The sequence below is a fragment of the Schistocerca gregaria genome, chromosome 5 (genome assembly GCF_023897955.1).
Source record: "Schistocerca gregaria isolate iqSchGreg1 chromosome 5, iqSchGreg1.2, whole genome shotgun sequence".
In the NCBI taxonomy this organism is placed as follows: Eukaryota; Metazoa; Arthropoda; class Insecta; order Orthoptera; family Acrididae; genus Schistocerca; species Schistocerca gregaria.
The window spans coordinates 52513806-52533718 of NC_064924.1; the positions used below are offsets into that span (position 1 = coordinate 52513806).

At 39.3% G+C, this 19913-nt stretch overlaps 1 protein-coding gene across 8 annotated transcripts in view; it reads right to left on the reverse strand.

Annotated features, from left to right (window-relative positions):
* Positions 1-2045: 2045 nt before the first annotated feature.
* The window catches only part of LOC126272886 (dystrophin-like), an 84892-nt gene continuing 67024 nt past the window's right edge, over positions 2046-19913 (reverse strand). For all 8 annotated transcript variants that reach the window (XM_049976136.1, XM_049976141.1, XM_049976135.1 and 5 more), the window contains one exon: positions 2046-2718. In XM_049976136.1, coding sequence (XP_049832093.1) covers positions 2594-2718 — 125 coding nt within the window. In that variant the 3' untranslated portion in view covers positions 2046-2593. The remainder of the gene's footprint in view (positions 2719-19913) is intronic.

Below are 19913 nucleotides of genomic sequence, written 5' to 3' on the forward strand. Positions count from 1 at the left end.
TAAGTTTAATAGTAAACTATACAAGAGTGCTTTAAATTGGTCATTTACTGATCTCACCTAATTACAACATGTATTTTCAAACATGAGAAAGTGAAACCACATAAAAATATTAATAACCAAAAAGAAAACACAGAAAATATGAAAGCGATGTTACGAAAAAGAGGACTATCCTACATTTCTCAAAATTCTAGATATAAAAATTTTAACTAGTAATCCTATGCTGTGCCTGTCTTTCATAAACAACCAAGACTCCATAACAGAAACAACATTACTCAAAAATTTTAAGTATAAATTCACATTTTGATATTAACTTTCAAATATTTTAGAGCTCATAGTGTAGGTGTTATACAAGCCTTGGTGTCTGTCATATACACAATCTTTAACCCATGCTTCACCAGTGTTCTTGGCAGGAACATACAAAATCAACACTGATGACTGAAGGGCACAAGCATTTCACCATTACGAACAGTACAGCTAGGAGAGTAACAATGCTGACAGTTCCAAATAAATCAATCAAAAATGTTTGATACTGTGACAGTTGAATCTTATTTCTTTCCTTTCTTCGCTATCACCTGTTTCCAAATTGAAGAGTTCTCAATATGAACAAAAAACTTTTCTTATGGTACTCACTGAGAAATGTTTATCTATGGATTCGTTGTCAGATCTGGAAACTGCTTTGAAGTCTATAAAAGCTTTCAGCTTAAGAACATCAAATATCACACACAACAGATATGATAGTACTTTTATTTTACTGATTTTATTGCTTGACCATTGTAAAACCTCATTTAAAATCTCTTGAGTAAAAAGTAGGCCCAATACTGGTTCAACATTCAGATTCTTACCAAAGGCATTAGTCCTAAATTGCAGATAAGGAATCCACAACAAAATGTTATGCTGTGTTTTCTCACACTAGTTGGTGGTTAGGATTTTCTCCATTTGAAGCAATTTCCCCTACCGCAACAGTAGGAATCAAGGTGATATGACCGTTTTCTACTTACATCAAATGCGCCTGTTTTGAATTTCTATCATCATCACTTTCTGTCTCATAATCTGGATTAGTATCACTATCATCAAAAATGTCATTTATCATGTTTTTCAAATAAATTTTGATGTTTGGTTCACTTACTCTCAGCACTTGTTGAGAATAACCAGCTTGTTCAGGCTGTTTTGAATGGTGAGATGGATATGTGCAAATTAATTACAAGTAATAGCCATAATATATTGCACCATAATTATCACAGTAAACACAAAATGTTGATAAACAGGTCTGACAAAGAATAATCATATGTCTACCAGACATCGTGACAGCTTCACCATCAATTTACCAAAGACCAAATGGTGTGAACGGCCGCTCCACACTCACGGCAAGAAGCCATCACTACAACTGCAAGGTGCACAGAGGGAAAATGTGAAATGACCACTGAATGGAAGATAGTGACTATCAGGAAAATGGGCAGCTATCTCACACACTATGATATCAGTTAATGTTAATGTGAATGCTGGTATAACTCCTTTGAATTAGACACAAACAATTTCCTTCTCCACTCTAGTCTTGTGACTGCTAATTCACTGACCACTAATGTTCTAAGTGTCCCCCCCTCCCCACCAACCACAAAAAACCAGTACCATTCAAGCTAAAATCTGAAAGAATTTATCTACATCTACATGCATACTCTGCAAACAACAGTCAAACGCATGCAGACGGTACCATACGTTACGGTTTCTCTCCATTCCAATCGTATATGGAATGCAGGAAGAATCTCTGGTTTCTTCACTTAATGCTCGTTGTTAAAAATTTGTAAGCAGACTTTTGCAAGATACCTGGCATTATCTTCAACAGTCTGCAAATTCAGGTATTCCCATGATGTTCTTCGATGAGAAACAAATCTGTGTCCGTTTGTGCTGCCCTGTTTTTGTATCCATCCAATGCTCCCTGTTAGCCCTATTTGGTATGGGTCCCACTTCCATTGAATCTTACGAATTGTTAAACTGGTTACCCAGACTATCCCTTTCATGAAATGAAGACAAAAATATGTGGACAAATATTAGTATTCACACTTGATGAGCAAATTTAATTTCAGTTTGTATTTGTTGAGTGACTTCACATTTGCTTCATTTATAATTTTGCGTACAGCACGATAGTGAGCGACTTTTAAGTCTCTGTTTTGGTTGTAAACATGACTATTTGCACTATGGCCACAACAACAATTGACTTTTTTTTGTAATACAATGCATGCTACATATTTATAATGTAATATGTACTCATTCCTGTTCATTGCTCCTACTTACAATTAAGAGCAAAAGTGTTGCATATATACATGTGCAGTTGTGTTTGTAGGAACAGTGCAGCTTAGGTAGTGGTCTCTTTGTCTTAGAAACTAAAACAAATGTTACATTGTAACGTATGCATATGGGCTAACACTTTTATATAAAGATTACTTTTATTTTACTAGGGAGCTGTGTCCCTATTTTATGTGCCACAATCACTCACACATCCGCTTTTCACACACAGCAGCAGTTAAAAGTCTTTTCTTCCTTGTTTCAGGTAGACGGAAATCTTATTTATATTAAATAAAAAGGCCAAAAACAAATGTTAAACATTTTTTGCATTTGTAGTCTTCTTTCGTTCTTCAATTCTGTTGATTAAAGTTGCAAGTAACTCTTCAATTTCAGTAGCTGCTTTCGCCAACTGAGTGTTGTCTCTACAAGTAAATGAATCTGAAAATAAATTAAGTATGTCTGTCAGTCAATTAACGACCTTTAATCATTGACAATCTTATAATAAGTCTATAGCTTCTCTAGCTGAGATGGTTAAAAATCAGGAAAAAACTATAGCATGGCTATAAATGAATGGCTCCAATACAAAAGCAAAATCATTGGCTTGGTATTTGACTAGCACACAGAAAGACAAAGCACACAAGAAAAATTATGTAAAATATATGGTGGATCTTTATGTTTCCTAACTAATCTGTACACTTATGGAAGATCTGTTGTAGCCTTCTTGTCAGAATTGTATCTGTACAAGTTACTGCACATTCTGTCTGTTATTTAAAGATATTTTGTCAGTTTGCAACAAAATGAAAAGACTATGATTCTTATAAGAAAGGAGCATGCATTTGTCACCATTCTCAATAAACATTTGATGTTCCTTTCATCCCATTAATATTATGATGACAGGATGAAAGCATAACTCTTCAGTTTTTACAGGTGTATGTTAAGTACAAAAAATTGTCAGGAAGTGCCAGATCTTTGGGGCAGATGTATATGTCTGGAATAGCAATCAGGCCATTCACTTGAGCCTCACTTCAACATCATAGATACAAGCAGATAAATGTTACAGATATTCACTAAGATTTTTCAGGGAATAAGATACATAAACTGTAAGGTACACGAACATTTAGGACAAAAAATATTTATACATCAAGGACAACACAAAAGAGAAGACTGAAAGTAAACAATAATTTTCTAATAATAAATGGTTTACTTATTCATAGGCGATATTGAGGGAAATGAGTTTAAGCACTGTCTGCTGAGACAACGCATGCCTTCAGATGTGCTCGTTTTTCAAATGAACGCAAAGTTTCTTACAAAGATGCGCCCTTCATCTTTCATATCCACTAATTATTTTCCTCTGAGTGCGAGTCTAAGCAGAGTGGACCACAGAAGCAGCTTATCTTTTCTGAACCAGATGGTATACATAATTGTTTAGCAGTATTCTTACTTGCCTCTCAGTAAAAGTGCACAGTAGCTGTTCACTGTGTAGTAAGTGTCTGCGCAGAGCAAGTTCAAACTCTCGGCTTAGTGTTACACTACTTATGGTTTCGCCAAAACTTGATAAAAGATGAATACTGACTGCACCTGTTGTGTACTATGCAGATGGCTGCTGCCCTGTGTTGCACTGGCACTGTGGCACACGGGACGAATACTTTATACCTCTTGGAGCCTATAGCTTCACCTGAGATCCCTGATGCCACTGCATCTTCAAGTTAGCACATTCCAGTTGGCCGACACTTGCCTGACGATGACTGGCAAACAATGATGAGTTCGTGAATATCTGTGCGGAAAGCGAAAGTCGGTACCAGCTGTATGGCTGTACCCTTATGTCTTAAAAACAGATTTGAGGTACTGTCTACTGCTGAAAGTAGATCCATGCCAGCACAGGACGCCTCACTTGTTGGAACTGAGGACAATCTTCCCGAGAGGTCCGCACAAGTGCAGAGGGTGGGATTGCTTGTCATCAAGAGCTCCAGTATTAGGCAGGTTCCTGTCAGGAAAATAGTGGGCAAGTTGGAAAAGAAGGCCAGTGTCCACTCTGTTTGCTCGCTGGGAGAAATGGGAGGAGGTCTCATCCAAGATGTGGAGGAGACAATGCCAGCAATGACTGAGAGCACTAAAAGCATCCAGATGAAAATCGTGGCTCGGCCAGTATCCACTCTGTTTGCTCGCTTGGAGAAATGGGAGGAGGTCTCATCCAAGATGTGGAGGAGACAATGCCAGCAATGACTGAGAACACTAAACGCATCCGGATGCAAATCGTGGCTCTTACCACCATGAATGATGTCTGCTGCCTGAGTTCAGAGGCCATTTCGGTTCCTACAGGCAGATGGCTAATTTGGGAAAGACAGCTAGCCTCATCCATAGTGTGGAAGCTGGGCGATCATTTTGCAACGTTGTTTCCAGAAATGATAATGGTCCTTTGGTTTTGGAGATGAATGAAAGGGTTAAACCAGAGGCTGTGATGATCTTGGATGTGGATTTCTTCATCCCTGTTATTGGGTGGAGAATTGTAGTGTCATTCACTACTTACAGAAAGTTGATACTAAGGTCGCAGAGTATATGTGGCGTACATATGTGGGTTTTTTCAAGATTGAGAAATCCCTCCACAGGTCTGATAAGATGCTTTCCGATTCCAGACAGAATAGCATTCATCACAGCAGTTGGGAGAAAGAAAATGTTAACACAGAAATAGTTAACTGCAGGGGTGTCTATGGAAATATCCTGGAACTAGTCTTGCTTATAAACAATAACAATGCCCACATAGTACTAGGGACAGAAAGTTAATTGAAACCAGATGTCAGTAGCAATTTAATTCTAAACTCTGACTGGAATGAATACCATGCCAAATTCTGTCCACTTGGTGCATTAGATTGTCCAAATCTTGAGATGGTTGGAAGGTCCTGCCCATAATGCTCCAATGTTCTTGATTGGGGAGAAATGCAGTGACCTCAGTGGCCAAGGTAGGATTTCCAAGCATGAAGCAGTAAAAACTCTTGCCATGTGTGGGCAGGCATTGTCTTGCTGAAATGTAAGCCCAGGAAGGCTTGCCATGGCGGGCAACAGAATGGGACGTAGAACATCATTGATGAACTGCTGTGCTGTAAGGGTGCCACAGATAACAACAGAAATGGTCCTGCTATGAAAAGAAGTGGCATCCTAAACCATCATTCCTGGCTGTTGGGCCATACTGCAATAACGCCTTTTGCATAAAAGCAATTTTGTATTGCATTGAGATTACACTTCACTCATTGCACTTACCTCAGATATGAAGAACATGAATGTTACATTTTTCTTGGTATCTGAAAATAGGTACCAGTAGAAGGATCAGCTGGACAGGCTGTTTTAAATGTGTAAAATGCCTGACTGAAGTAGTCTATAAAAGGCAAATGTTGTGAAGGTGATGAGTAACTTTCATCTCTCCTTGTAAAGTATTTTAACTGCTGCCCACATTCAAAGTTAATCTCAGTGCAATGCATGCCCTTACTTTAATACACACCTGCAGCAGTGCTCTGTTGCACATCTGCTCCTTCAGTAACATGTTTCCATCTCCATAGCTTATAGTTCATAATATATCTGTTATTGAACAGTACATATTTTAACAAAATAATTTCCATGACTGTAAGCAGTCTTATTGCTGGAGTAAAACTAATTATATTATTACTGAAGTATATGGAAACTTACTGATTTTAATATTTGGTACCAAGCATAAAGAGACTGGGTAAGTTGTTTTGTTTGAGGGAATACAGTCATATGACAGCATGGGATAGTACACTTTATTTGCTATTTAGTGCAATACCTATTGTGCTAATAGAGTTAGAGTTTAAATTTTGTAAGTCTGAGAAATGTAGTAGTTTCATATTTTTACAAGAAAATACAGCATCAAATAATAATAATAATAAAAAGTAGTCTGTATTCTCTTCTTAGCTTTGTGTTCCAACCCTCACCATACCCCCTCCCCCCCCCCTCCCCCAAAAGTAGTTTTTCTGCTCTTTAAATTTTACCACTTACGTACATACAACTTTTGTATTGTTAAGGGGATCTCTTTTGTCTCCATAACTATCTACACATGGAATTTAAAATGTGATGAAACCAATTCACAGCCCAGGATGGTCTGCAAGGGTATTTGCATTGCACATTAGTTGTAACTGAATGAGGAAGTGGCTACAGGTTTCGGAGAATGGAGGCCTATGCTCTGCCCTGCCATGCTAAATCATTTCATGTAAATTCTGGGATACTTCCTTAACCAAGGTTATAGCCACTTGCGTATCCTCTCTTCATTAAACACATTTGTATAAAGACTGAATATCAATACAGAGTAATTTAGCTAAGCCATTCACCTACAGTATTTCAGGAACTGTTTTAAGATAACCGTAATTCTCTTTTCATTCAGATGACTAGTAAGAAGATCCTCATTAAACAGAGTATCGTCTCTTTTGGTTTCAACTCCTTCTTCAAATGAAGTTATAGTAATTCATGCGCTAGTGTCTTGGAATTTAAAGTGTCAAATTCAATGGCATTTCAACCTCCAAAATTGGCTTATTAGTTTTGCAGTAATTCCAATATTTAGAATTTACACTGTACGTTTTGGGCATGAAACCAATTGCTGTTGTGTATAGACATTTATGATTTGATACCCAAATATTAAAATATGAGTATGTTACTTCAGATGAGGAAGAAACAGTGCTGCACCACATTGATACTAGTAAAAAAAGGGGTACAGAGGAAAATTAGGTTGAATGCACGAAATTATGTAGATTGTGTCCAACAAGAATGACAATTCTGTAAATGTGCAAAAACTGTTCTCTGAAGGACACTACTATACTAATCAGAGAGTAAATGGCATGTCTGCAATGATCAGAACGAATGAAATAATGTCCTGGAAGCTGTTGCTCATTATCCACATGCTAGCGCCAAAGAAATTATGAGTGCCTTTGGAATGAGTCAGCCCAGTATTGTTTGCATTGTGTCACTTCAACAGATTAACCAGCGGGACTGCAGAAGAGTCATGGAATTCTGTTGCTCAGTTATCAGTTGTCCTGCAGGTTCACCTGATTTGATGGGTCTGAACTCTTTTCTATGGGGTAAGCTCAAAGATGAAATCCATGCATTAGTTCTGATGACCCAAGAGGATTTAAACCATTACACTGTTACAGTATGTGCACTGACATCGAAAGAATTTCTTCAGTCTATTCAGAGGTACTTCCATCAATGACTGCAGATACGTATTGCAATAGGGTGGGCATTGTAAACACTGAATGATGTAAATGAAATTTTAAGGAAGAATTTATGATCACAAAATTTTGTGATTTCCTTTTTGTTGCTGTTGTTGGTGTAATTTTTCAAGGCAAGTGTGTATCTCAATGTTACACTCATGATGCAAAGTTATTATTTAATGATCTTTATATCTCAGTTCCCTGTATAACAAACCAATTCAGTTTTTCACATGCCTTTTTCTTTCAAGACTCTGGCAAAAAGAGGGCACGCATACTAAAATTTTATGAGATGAATGTGGATAAAGGGTGCAAAGTCATTAAAAACATGGAAAAACATAAATAATGTCAGAAAAATATATGCAAATGAGTGCGCCCCCCCCCCTCCCCCCAACATACAATCTCCCTCTCTCAAGGAAACTACAAAAATTGCTTATGTTGTCAGATCGAAAATTTGCAGAAAAACTAGGGGAAGCAATTCAACGAATCAGCTCGTTGCTCATTGGTATAAAAAGGAAGAACCAGTTTCTCTGCAACACCTTAAAATCTCCAGCTAAAATCTTAGGCTGTAGTCTAAACACTTCACAATACTTTAAATCCTTTACAACACTTGTCTTTTATCAGTTAACCCCACATTTGGCAATGATGTTCTGAAGCAACGTAGAGATCAGGGGTAGTTGAGAGAACTGAATACACTCTCTGACCCTTTCTATGGCACTAATGCATATAGGCAACATTTACTCTCTGTGAGCCAGAGACATTTGATACTAATAGGTGCAAAACTTGTTAGCAACGAGCATCCGAGTCAGAATCTTTGCATGGCTGTCTGTACAAATAGTACCACTTGTTAGAGATAGTATCTTTTTACTTCGTGTGTCTTCTGATTCACAATCATCTTTGAATTTAGTTAGTAGTAGAAGTTGAGTTGTAATGTTAAATATCTTATGACTCTATAGTCTGGAATGAATAAAGGTGATCACAAAAAGGGTTTTGCTTATAGGCAACACTACCAGACTGTGGTCAGTTATTACAATAGCAAATAGGTTCACAACCCTTTTATGGCACAGGGAAATGGCAATATGCTGTAAAGTTTTCTGTAGCTTTGTATCTGTCTAATGGTGATCCACAAGGAGATTCTGAGTCTGGAATCATAACATACAGGAGTGACAATGATTCTGACTACAGTGAGTATGTCTCTATTAGGAAATCTGGTATGGTGATAGAAGAATTAGATATAGAATCAAAAAGTGCCAGTGCTGATTTTCAAGACATTAATCCAACAGCGCTGGATGTTTTGTATAGTATGTCGAGTATTGACAAATAAGCAATAATCGAAGAAAAGTTCATCCATAGTATACTAATGGATAAATGACAATATTGCTTCAGATTCAACAATAGATTTCCCTGTTACATTAGACTGTGTCAGATGATTACAGTTTTTAAAGTAGTTCTTTGCCCTGAAATAATGGACACAATACTGAGGAAGACAAATCTTTATTCAATTCAGCTGACAACGTTGTTTGCTGATATGAATAGAAATAAAATGGAGCACCAGGATTTGTGTATTACCGTATGAAAAAAACACTGAATTACAATGAGGGCTATTCAGAAAGTAGGGAACATTTCCGTCTGATGCCACTAGGCGCACACCGATCGCGTATATTTTGGTATGTGTATGCTTGGCAGTTCAGTCGGCATCCATCCGTGACAGCAGGAATGTCTCTGTGCGGCTGGTTTTTTCAGTATTCAAATTGGAAATGTGCGCTGCAATAAAAAATCCCTCCAGTTGTGAGGTGCGGTCTGTGATATGGTTTTTATTGGCAAAAAACCTAAAAAAAAAATAAAAAAAAATATCGCGAAGTGTACAGAAACAACGTAATGAGTAAATGTTCCATCTGGAAATGGTGCATTCGGTTTAAAAATGGCTGAACCAAGGTCCATGAAGAAGAGAAGTGTGGACGGCCGAGCATTGTGACTGACGATCTTGTCGCTAAAGTTGATGAAACGATTTGTGAAAACCGTCGCTTCACAATAACGGAGCTTTCGCTTTCTTTTCCACATGTTTCACGGACTTTGTTTTTTGAAACTGTCACTCAAAAGCTAAGCTACCACAAATTTTGTGCTGGATGGGTGCCCAAAATGCTTACAGAGCACCATAAAGAATAGCCAATGGGGGCAACGTTGACATTTCTGCAGGCCTACCACAAACATGGCGATTCATTACTGGATTGAATCGTAGCCAGTGAGGTGACCTTGGTGAAACACGTCAATTTGCGAGAAAAAATTACAGTCCATGGAGTGGGGGCATACAAGGTCCCCACAAAAACCAAGAAAATATTTGCAATCCTTGTCAGTAAGGAAGTTGATGGCGACAGAGTCTTGGGATAGGCATGGTGTGCTTCTTATTGATTTTCTCGAACGTGGAGCAACCAATTCTGCCAGGTACTGTCAAACTTTACAGTTTAAAACAAATGCCGAGGAAAGCTGACATTGAAAATTTTGTTTCTGCAAGACAATGCCCAACCTCACATGGCAAACTGCGCTAAAGAACTCCTTAATTCATTCAAATGGGAAATTTTCCCTCATCCACACTACAGCCCCAAACTTGCACCAAGCGACTTCCACTTGTTTCCCAAGATGAAGAAATGGCTTGCAACGCAGCACGTTGATGACGACGCAGAACTCCAGGTGGGCATAACTCACCAGCTGAAGTCTCAGGTGGCAGAATTTTACAACAAAGGTATTTGAAAGCTTGTCCACCGCTATGATAAGTACCCCAATGTGTTTGGTGACTATGTGGAAAAGTAGTATGTCAGTCACTCTTTCAGATGTATAAAATAAGATGTATTTCTTGTACTCAGTTTTCTTTTAATGACAAAACGTTCCCTACTTTCTGAATAGCCCTCATATAAGCTATCCAGTGACTGTGTGAGTAGAATATGTACCTCAAATTGGATACGTTGCTTATAAGGCAGCATCTTGTATTTGCAAAAAATAACAACAAAAAATAGAAAACATTATATAACACTGTTCGTATCATACGATAAAACAACTAGTTAAATATTTGTTACAATGAAAATTATCAATGTTTGAAAATACAAGATAATTGGATGCATAAAAAAATCAGCCAGCAAGTCGTGGCAGGAGAAACTACATGAAATAGATACGGAAATGTGCAAACGTGTAGAGCCAATGGCTTCTTCCGGCAGAAGGGTAGAAGGCGGAGGCAGAGGGATGGAGGAAAAAGACTGGTGAGGTTTAGGTACATGGGCAGAGTTAAGGAAAAGTCGACTAGAACCCCAGATCAGGAGAGACCTACTGGATGGGTTGTGAAAGAAAGAATGATTGTTGATGCCTGCACCAGACGACATTTGAAAACCTGAGAGCTTAAAGGTGGAAGAAAGGACAATAAGTGAGACAGAGACCACTAAAAGAACATGCTGCAAAGGTCACTAAGAGTGGAAAGCTAAGTGCATTATTATGTGGTAGACATGGGGTGGGGAGAACAGAAAATAAAAGAGGGGACAAAGAAAAGGAATAGTTACTGAAAAGAAATGCTAAGACCACAGAAACTGAAGAAAATTTAGTCAGACAAGTGGTGGGAACCAAACAAATGTTGTAACGCCAGTTCCCGCCTGTTGAGTTCTCCCTCCTAACACTAGTTTCTAAGAAGAGATGGAAGCTGGTGTCACATGTGTCTCCCCTAAATCTACATTAACTGCTCTGATCTTGGTATTTCGTTTGAGTAAATATTCCTTTTCTTTGTTCTTCACTCCCCTTTTATTTTATCAAATCTTCTTTTCTGACATGACTATCCCCCCCCCCCCCCCCCCCCTCCCACTCCTGTAGACCTTGTTTAAGTCACTTACCTTTCCACTCTTATTGACTCTTGCATCATTATGTTTTTTCAGTAATCTTTGTCTTGCTTATTTATCTTCCACTTTTAAATCTCAGGTTTTTAAATATCGTTCAGTGCAGGTACCAACAGTCAGTCTTTACTTCTCATCCTGTCCAATATGACTCCCCAAACACAGGGTTCTGGGTGGCTTTTTCGTAACTCCTCCCATTTTCTAAACCTCATCAGTCTTTTCCCTTCATTTCCTCTGCCTGAGGAAGGAGCCACTGGCTCTGAAACCTTTTTATGCAGTTTCCCCTGACCCTGATTTTTAACTAGATTTCCTATATATCCAATTATATTAAACTAGCTTAGTGCTAGCTGTTTCACTCGCGTAAACTGTGTGGCCTGCAGAGATTTTTTTGTTTTTATTTAATACGTTGTTCACAAATTGCAACACTTTCTAAGTTTTTTATGTTATGAAGGTCATATAAGCATGGTCTTTTCTGAATGTACTTCTGACCAAAAAGTGACTCTGGGAACACGAGTCCAAAGTTTTTGTTAATCATGCCTTTTTTGTTATTGTAGAGGTATTTCCATAGCAACCTTAATGCTCTAACAAATATTTCTTTATGCCTAACCAAGAAGTGAATACCAGTTTTCATAAATTCACCTTTAATTTTTTTTTAATGTAACGAAATATCTTCTTAAAAATTTTCATCCCCCGGTTTCACCCTCTTATGTGTTGGATTTCCAAAAACAATGACATACATATGTTTTATCTCTCACAGAGAAGACAAATACAAAATTTCATAAATTTAGCTTCAAAAATGCTTACACAATGAAACATTTCCATAAAATCTTTCATCCCATTTCATCTCCATAGTGACTGAATTTCCAAGAACAGTGAAATACTTTTTTTTATTTCTAATTAAGAAGCCAAATGTAAATGTTCATAGATTTAGTTGTAAAATGCTTTCATAATAAAATATTTTCATAAAAATCTGATCCCCTATATTTCACGTCTTTAGGGGTTCAGTTTCCAAATTTTTTTTATTTGTAACCAAGAAGTAAAATACCAATGTTGTTATAGATGTAGCTTTAAAATACTTTAGCAGTTCTCTAGTAATGGTATATTTTTAAAACAAGCATTTATCCGCTATTTCACCCCCTAAATTTTCAAGAATTCTGAAACACATATTTCTTTATTTCTGACCGAGAAACCAAATACCAATTTTCGTAGGTCTAGCTTCAAAATTTCCGTACTACCGACATTTTTCAAAATGCCTTTCAGCCCTTATTCCAGTCCCGTAGGGTTGGGATTTCAAAATATCCCTTCTTTAATGATGCCTACAGTACGAGACCCACACCTTCTCAAAATTTCAAGGTTACATCCTTAGCAGTTTGTGCTGGGCATTGAATCAGTCAATAAGTCAGGACATTGCCTATTATATATAGAGATACATATACTTTTCCTGTATATACTTTTGGGTTTGTCAAATAACGGGTTATGATATCCACATCTAGATCTACACACATACTCCACAAGCCACCTTATGGTGCATGGTACCTTGTACCTTTACAAGTCATTTCCTTTCCAGTTCCAGTCCCAAATGCAGCAAGGGGAAAGCAACTGCCTATTGCCTCCATATGAGCCCATATTTCTCTATCTTATCTTCGTAGTCCTTACAAGAAATGTATGTTGGTGGAAGTTTAATTGTTCTGCAGTCAGCTTCAAATATCAGTTCTCTAAATTTTCTCAATTGTATTTTGAGATTCCCATTTGTGTTCAGGAGAAATCTCTGTATACTCACACATCGATTGAATATACTGGTAACAAATTCAACAGTCCGCCGTTGAATTATTTTGATGTCTTCCTTTAACACGACCTGGTAGGGGTCCCAAACACTCTCTAGCAGTACTCAAAAATGGGTCACACTAGCATTCTATAAGCCATTTCCTTCATCAATGACCTACACTTCCCTAAAATTCTTCCAATAAACCATAGTCGACCATTCGTCTTCCCTACTACTGTTCCTATATGGATGTTTCATTTCATATTGCTCTGCAACATTATGCCTAGATATTTAATTGAGGTGACTGTGTCAAGCAGCGCATCACTAATAATGTATTCAAACATTACAGGATTGTTTTTCCTACTCATCTACATCAAATTACATTTTTCTACATTTAGAACAAGCTGCCCTTCATCAAACGCCAAGTCATAGTGAGTCATTCTACAGTCATTAATGATGACATTTCCCCCATACACAACAGGATCATCAGCAAACTGCTGCAGGTTGCTGCCCACCCTGTCCACCAAATCATTTATGTATACAGAGAACATCATCAGTCCTATCACACTTCCCTGGGGCACTCCTCACGATACTCTTGTATCTGATGAACACTTATCATCGAGAACAATATACTGGGCTCTATTACTTAAGAAGTCTTCAATCCAGTCACATATCTGGAAAACTATTTTGTAATATTGTATTAGTTAACAATCTGCAGTAGGGTACCATGTCAAATGCTTTCCAGAAGACTACGAATGAGGAATATGCCTGCTGCTGTTCGTCCACGGTGTGCAGGATTTTGTGGGAGGAAAGGACAAGTTGACTTTTGCGCGAGTGATGCTCTCTAAATCCATGTTGATTTGTGGAAGAAGATTTTCCGTCTCAAGAAAATTTATTATATTCAAACTGAGAATATGTTCAGGAATTCTGTAGCAAACCAATGTTATGTACATTGGTCTGTATTTCTCTAGGTCTGCCTTTTAACACTTTTCATATGCAGGAGTCACCTGCACTTTTGTCTGGTCACTTGGGACTTTGTGCTGTGTGAGAGATTCACAAGTAATGCAGACTAAGTAAGGGGCCCATGTTGTAGAGAGGACAGATCTCCACTGAAATTTGCTCCTGTCCTCTTACAAAATATAAAATGCCCTCCGTTACAATGTGGTGTACAGTGATTTGCATGCCATGGGCATCACGGGCTGAGGGGGGGGGGGGGGGGGGGGGATCCTCACACCAAAGTAAGAGCACTGCCCAATTCAGAGGCAGGTCATGGTCACTTCATCTCGTCTTACTGGCCAGATAATTAGCTTCATCAACTGCACCTTATTGTCTCTCACTGCCTGCCAAACATCCTCCCACATTTGCTTGGATTTCAGATGGAGCAGTGAAATGACAGACTGCAGGGAAATTGTACATTGTGTCACGTCATGTTCCCTGCATTCCTCCTTGGCAGCTTTGTCTGCTTGTTCATTTGCCTAAATTTCCACATGCCCCAGTACCTAACAGGATGGCACCTGCTTCCCCCACTGTTGAAGGAAGTTCAGTTGGTCATGTACTAGCTGGATCATTTTTTCTGCTGGGTACATGTGATGCAATGAGTGTATGACACTAAAAGAATCACAGGCGATGAGAAACTGTTTGACCTCATCTACCCCAGTGCCTTCAGGAATGCACGTAGCTCTGCGCTAAACACGGTACATTCACGAGGAAGGTGAACCCTAAAGACACATGCAGTGAACACCTCTGAACAGCCAAGGGAATCCCTGGTTTGGAACCATCAGTATACACAATTTTCAAACTGAGTTACATATCTAAAACATTAAAAAACAGAGACTGAGACACTAAATTTGGAGTGCAGTCTTTCTTGTAATTCAAAAAGTCTAAAATACACTGTCCAGTACAGTAATGCGATCTTATGCTGAAAACTTGAGTAGCCACCTTCTGCAATGTGGACCACTATGAGACATTCAATGAAGTTCTGGAAAGTACCAACAGGGATGCGGAGCTACGCCAACTCCATTGCCATGGCCTGCTACTCTAGGTTTCTCAGCTGAGGATCCATGGCTCGAACTGTTCGTTCCAGGTGGTCCCACAGATTTTCGAATCAGACTAAATCATGGGAGTTTGGTGGTCAGGGGAGTACAGTAAACTTATCCTGGTGCTCTTCGAACTGTGCCTGTAGACTGAGCTGTGTGACTTGTTGCACTGCCCTACTGACAGAAGCCGTTGTGGCAAGAAAAAACAAACTGCCTGTAAGGGTGATACACAGTCCCCAAGGATAGAAGATTGTGTTGGTCCACTGTGCCTTCTAGAATGACACTGTCACCTAGAGAACGATCTGGTCTCTTCCGATGATTGATGCAGGATGTTTGCCATTTGTCCGATGGAGCATAAAACGTGATTCATCTGGAAAGGCCACCTGTTGTCTTAGCATTTGTCTCTGAAGAAATACAGTCAGCATGAATGCACTGCTGCAGAGGCTCATACACACCAACGTTCACCGAACGATCTTTAAGGAGACACTGTTGGTAGCTCTTTGCTTTACCTGGGTGGTCAGTTGCTCAGCTGTTCCACACCTATTTGCTTGGACGCATCTCCACATCCATCGCTCACCTCTGTCATCTATGGCTCAGGGTGCACCATAATAGCCTCGGTGCCAGTTTTGAATAGTGCCATTTTGCCAAAAAATGGTTCAAATGGCTCTGAGCACTGTGGGACTTAACATCTATGGTTATCAGTCCCCTAGAACTTAGAACTACTTAAACCTAACTAACCTAAGGACATCACACAACACCCAGTCATCACGAGGCACCATTTTGCCATCCATGGTATACTTGAAACATGCTGGCACATGAACCATTTACAGACATAGTCACTTTGGAAATGCTTCGACCCTTTTGGACGTAACATAAATCACATTACAGCGACTGCACCAATTTCCATGTCCCACCAACACACTAAATATGCCCTTCTCTGTTAGCACTGCCACCTGCCATTTGTGACTGGTTACTGTGTGTGTGTGTTTGAGGTTTACGGGCGCTAAACAGCGTGGTCATCAGCGCCCAGACTGGTTACTGCACACTGACATTGAACATAGTCAGCAGTCACATTAATGCAAATGGACCATGTTTTTCTGGGCCTCTGTAACAGCCAAGGTGGAGATCAGCTCCAACCTTGGTGTAAAATTATAAAACCTGCCACACCCAACTGCAAAAGGCAATCCTTCACAAGAGTCCACAGAACATCTTTGCTTGTTGTCCATTAAGAATGAGCCTTTCCACAGGTGGCTGAGTAACAGTATGTTGTGCACATTGTTTGGTGTGGACATTGTCTTATAGGCCTATTGCACCATCAGGAGTTGTTGTCTGATGAGAAGCAATGGCTCACTGATCCTAGCATAAAGTCTCAGAATAGGGTTGGTTTTAAAGACCCAAGAGGCCAGCCAAACCAAACAGTTGCATGAATTACCAAGATTACACCACCAGTAAATTTGACTCATATTATTATAAAGTAAAATGTTAATGTTGTTGTGGTCTTCAGTCCCGAGATTGGTTTGATGCAGCTCTCCATGCTACTCTATCCTTCATCTCCCAGTACCTACTGCAACCTACATCCTTCTGAATCTGCTTAGTGTACTCATCTCTTGGTCTCCCTCTACGATTTTTATCCTCCACGCTGCCCTCCAATACTAAATTGGTGATCCCTTGATGACTCAGAACATGTCCTACCAACCGATCCCTTCTTCTGGTCAAATTGTGCCACAAACTTATCTTCTCCCCAATCCTACTCAATACTTCCTCATTAGTTATGTGATCTACCCATCTAATCTTCAGCATTCTTCTGTAGCACCACATTTCGAAGGCTTCTATTCTCTTCTTGTCCAAACTATTTATCGTCCATGTTTCACTTCCATACATGGCTACACTCCATACAAATACTTTCTGAAATTACTTCCTGACACTTAAATCTATACTCGATGTTAACAAATTTCTCTTCTTCAGGAACGCTTTCCTTGCCATTGCCAGTCTACATTTTATATCCTCTCTACTTCGACCATAATCAGTTATTTAGCTCCCCACATAGCAAAACTCCCTTACTACTTTAAGTGTCTCATTTCCTAATCTAATTCCCTCAGCATCACCCGACTTAATTCGACTACATTCCATTATCCTCGTTTTGCCTTTGTTGATGTTCATCTTATATCCTCCTTTCAAGACACTATCCATTCCATTCAACTGCTCTTCCAAGTCCTTTCCTGTGTCTGACAAAATTACAATGTCACCGGCGAACCTCAAAGTTTTTATTTCTTCTCCATGGATTTTAATACCTACTCCGAATTTTTCTTTTGTTTCCTTCACTGCTTGCTCAATCAGATTGAATAACATCGGGGAGAGACTACAACCTTGTCTCACTCCCTTCCAAACCACTGCTTCCCTTTCATGTCCCTCGACTCTTGTAACTGCCATCTGGTTTCTGTACAAATTGTAAATAGCCTTTCGCTCCCTGTATTTTACCCCTGCCACCTTCAGAATTTGAAAGAGAGTATTCCAGTCAACATTGTCAAAAGCTTTCTCTAAGTCTTCAAATGCTAGAAACGTAGGTTTGCCCTTCCTTAATCTAGCTTCTAAGATAAGTCGTAGGGTCAGTATTGCCTCACGTGTTCCAACATTTCTACGGAATCCAAACTGATCTTCCCCGAGATCGCCTTCTACTATTTTTTCCATTCGTCTGTAAAGAATTCGCGGTAGCATTTTACAGCTGTGACTTATTAAACTGATAGTTCGGTAATTTTCACACCTGTCAACACCTGCTTTCTTTGGGATTGGAATTATTATATTCTTCTTGAAGTCTGAGGGTATTTCGCCTGTCTCATACATCTTGCTCACCAGATGGTAGAGTTTTGTCAGGACTGGCTCTCCCAAGGCCGTCAGTAGTCCCAATGGAATGTAGTCTACTCCGGGGGCCTTGTTTCGACTCAGGGTTTTTCACTGCTCTGTCAAACTCTTCACGCAGTATCGTCTCTCCCATTTCATCTTCATCTACATCCTCTTCCATTTCCATAATATTTTACTCAAGTACATCTCCCTTGTATAGACCCTCTATATACTCCTTCAACCTTTCTGCTTTCCCTTCTTTGCTTTTAACTGGGTTTCCATCTGAGCTCTTGATGCATATACAAGTGGTTCTGTTATCTCCAAAGGTCTCTTTAATTTTCCTGTAGGCAGTATCTACCTTACCCCTAGTGAGGTAAGCCTCTACATCCTTACATTTATCCCCTAGCCATCCCTGCTTAGCCATTTTTCACTTCCTGTTGATCTCATTTTTGAGACGTCTGTATTCCTTTTTGCCTGCTTCATTTACTGCATTTTTATATTTTCTCCTTTCATCAATTAAATTCAGTATTTCTTCTGTCATCCAAGGATTTCTACTAGCCCTCGTCTTTTTACATACTTGATCCTCTGCTGCCTCCACCACTTCATCCCTGATGCCACCTACTCCGATCAAAGACTGGGCATCTACCGCGTGGGGAGCTAGCAGTTCAGGCATGAGCAGTGTGAGCCCTGTGTTGTCGGGGGCTCAACTGACAGCGCACATAATGACCCTACCACATCAGAATGGCTGCCATGTTGGCTCTGAAGTGGAAATATGAGCCTATACAGGTACTGTGTGCGTTTGATTTTCAACACTGGATGCAGCGAATACTTTTAAGGTGTTCTTCCCCAGTTGGTCCACACAACAGAGACGTCTGTATTCCTTTTTGCCTGCTTCATTTACTGCATTTTTATATTTTCTCCTTTCATAAATTAAATGCAATATTTCTTCTGTTACCCAAGGGTTTCTACTAGCCCTCATTTTTTTGTTTACCTTTTTGATCCTCTGCTGCCTTTCACTACTTTATCCCTCAAAGCTACCTGTTCTTCTCCTGCTGTATTTCTTTCCCCCATTCTTGTCAATTGCTCCCTTATGCTCTCCCTGAAACTATGTACAACCTCTGGTTCTTTTAGTTTATCCAAGTCCCATCTCCTTAAATTCCCACCTTTTTGCAGTTTCTTCAGTTTTAATCTACAGGTCATAACCAATAGATTGTGGTCAGAGTCCACATCTGCCCCTGGAAATGTCCTACAGTTTAAAACTTGGTTCCTAAATCTCTGTCTTACCATTATATAATCTATCCGCTACCTTTTAGTATCTCCACGGTTCTTCCATGTATACAACCTTCTTTCATGATTCTTAAACCACGTGTTAGCTATGATTAAGTTGTGCTCTGTGCAAAATTCTACCAGGCGGCTTCCTCTTTCATTTCTTTGCCCCAGTCCATATTCACCTACTACGTTTCCTTCTCTCCCTTTTCCTACTACCGAATTCCAGTCACCCATGACTATTAAATTTTCGTCACCCTTCACTATCTGAATAATTTCTTTTATTTGATCATACATTTCTTCAATTTCTTTGTCATCTGCAGAGCTAGTTGGCATATAAACTTGTACTACTGTAGTAGGTGTGGGCTTCGTATCTATCTTGGCCACAATAATGCGTTCACTATGCTGTTTGTAGTAGCTTACCCACATTCCTATTTTCCTATTCATTATTAAACCTACTCCTGCATTACCCCTATTTGATGTTGTGTTTATAACCCTGTAGTCACCTGACCAGAAGTCTTGTTCCTCCTGCCACTGAACGTCACTAATTCCCACTATATATAACTTTAACCTATCCATTTCCCTTTTTAAATTTCTAACCTACCTGCCTGATTAAGGGATCCGACATTCCACACTCCGATCCGCATAACACCAG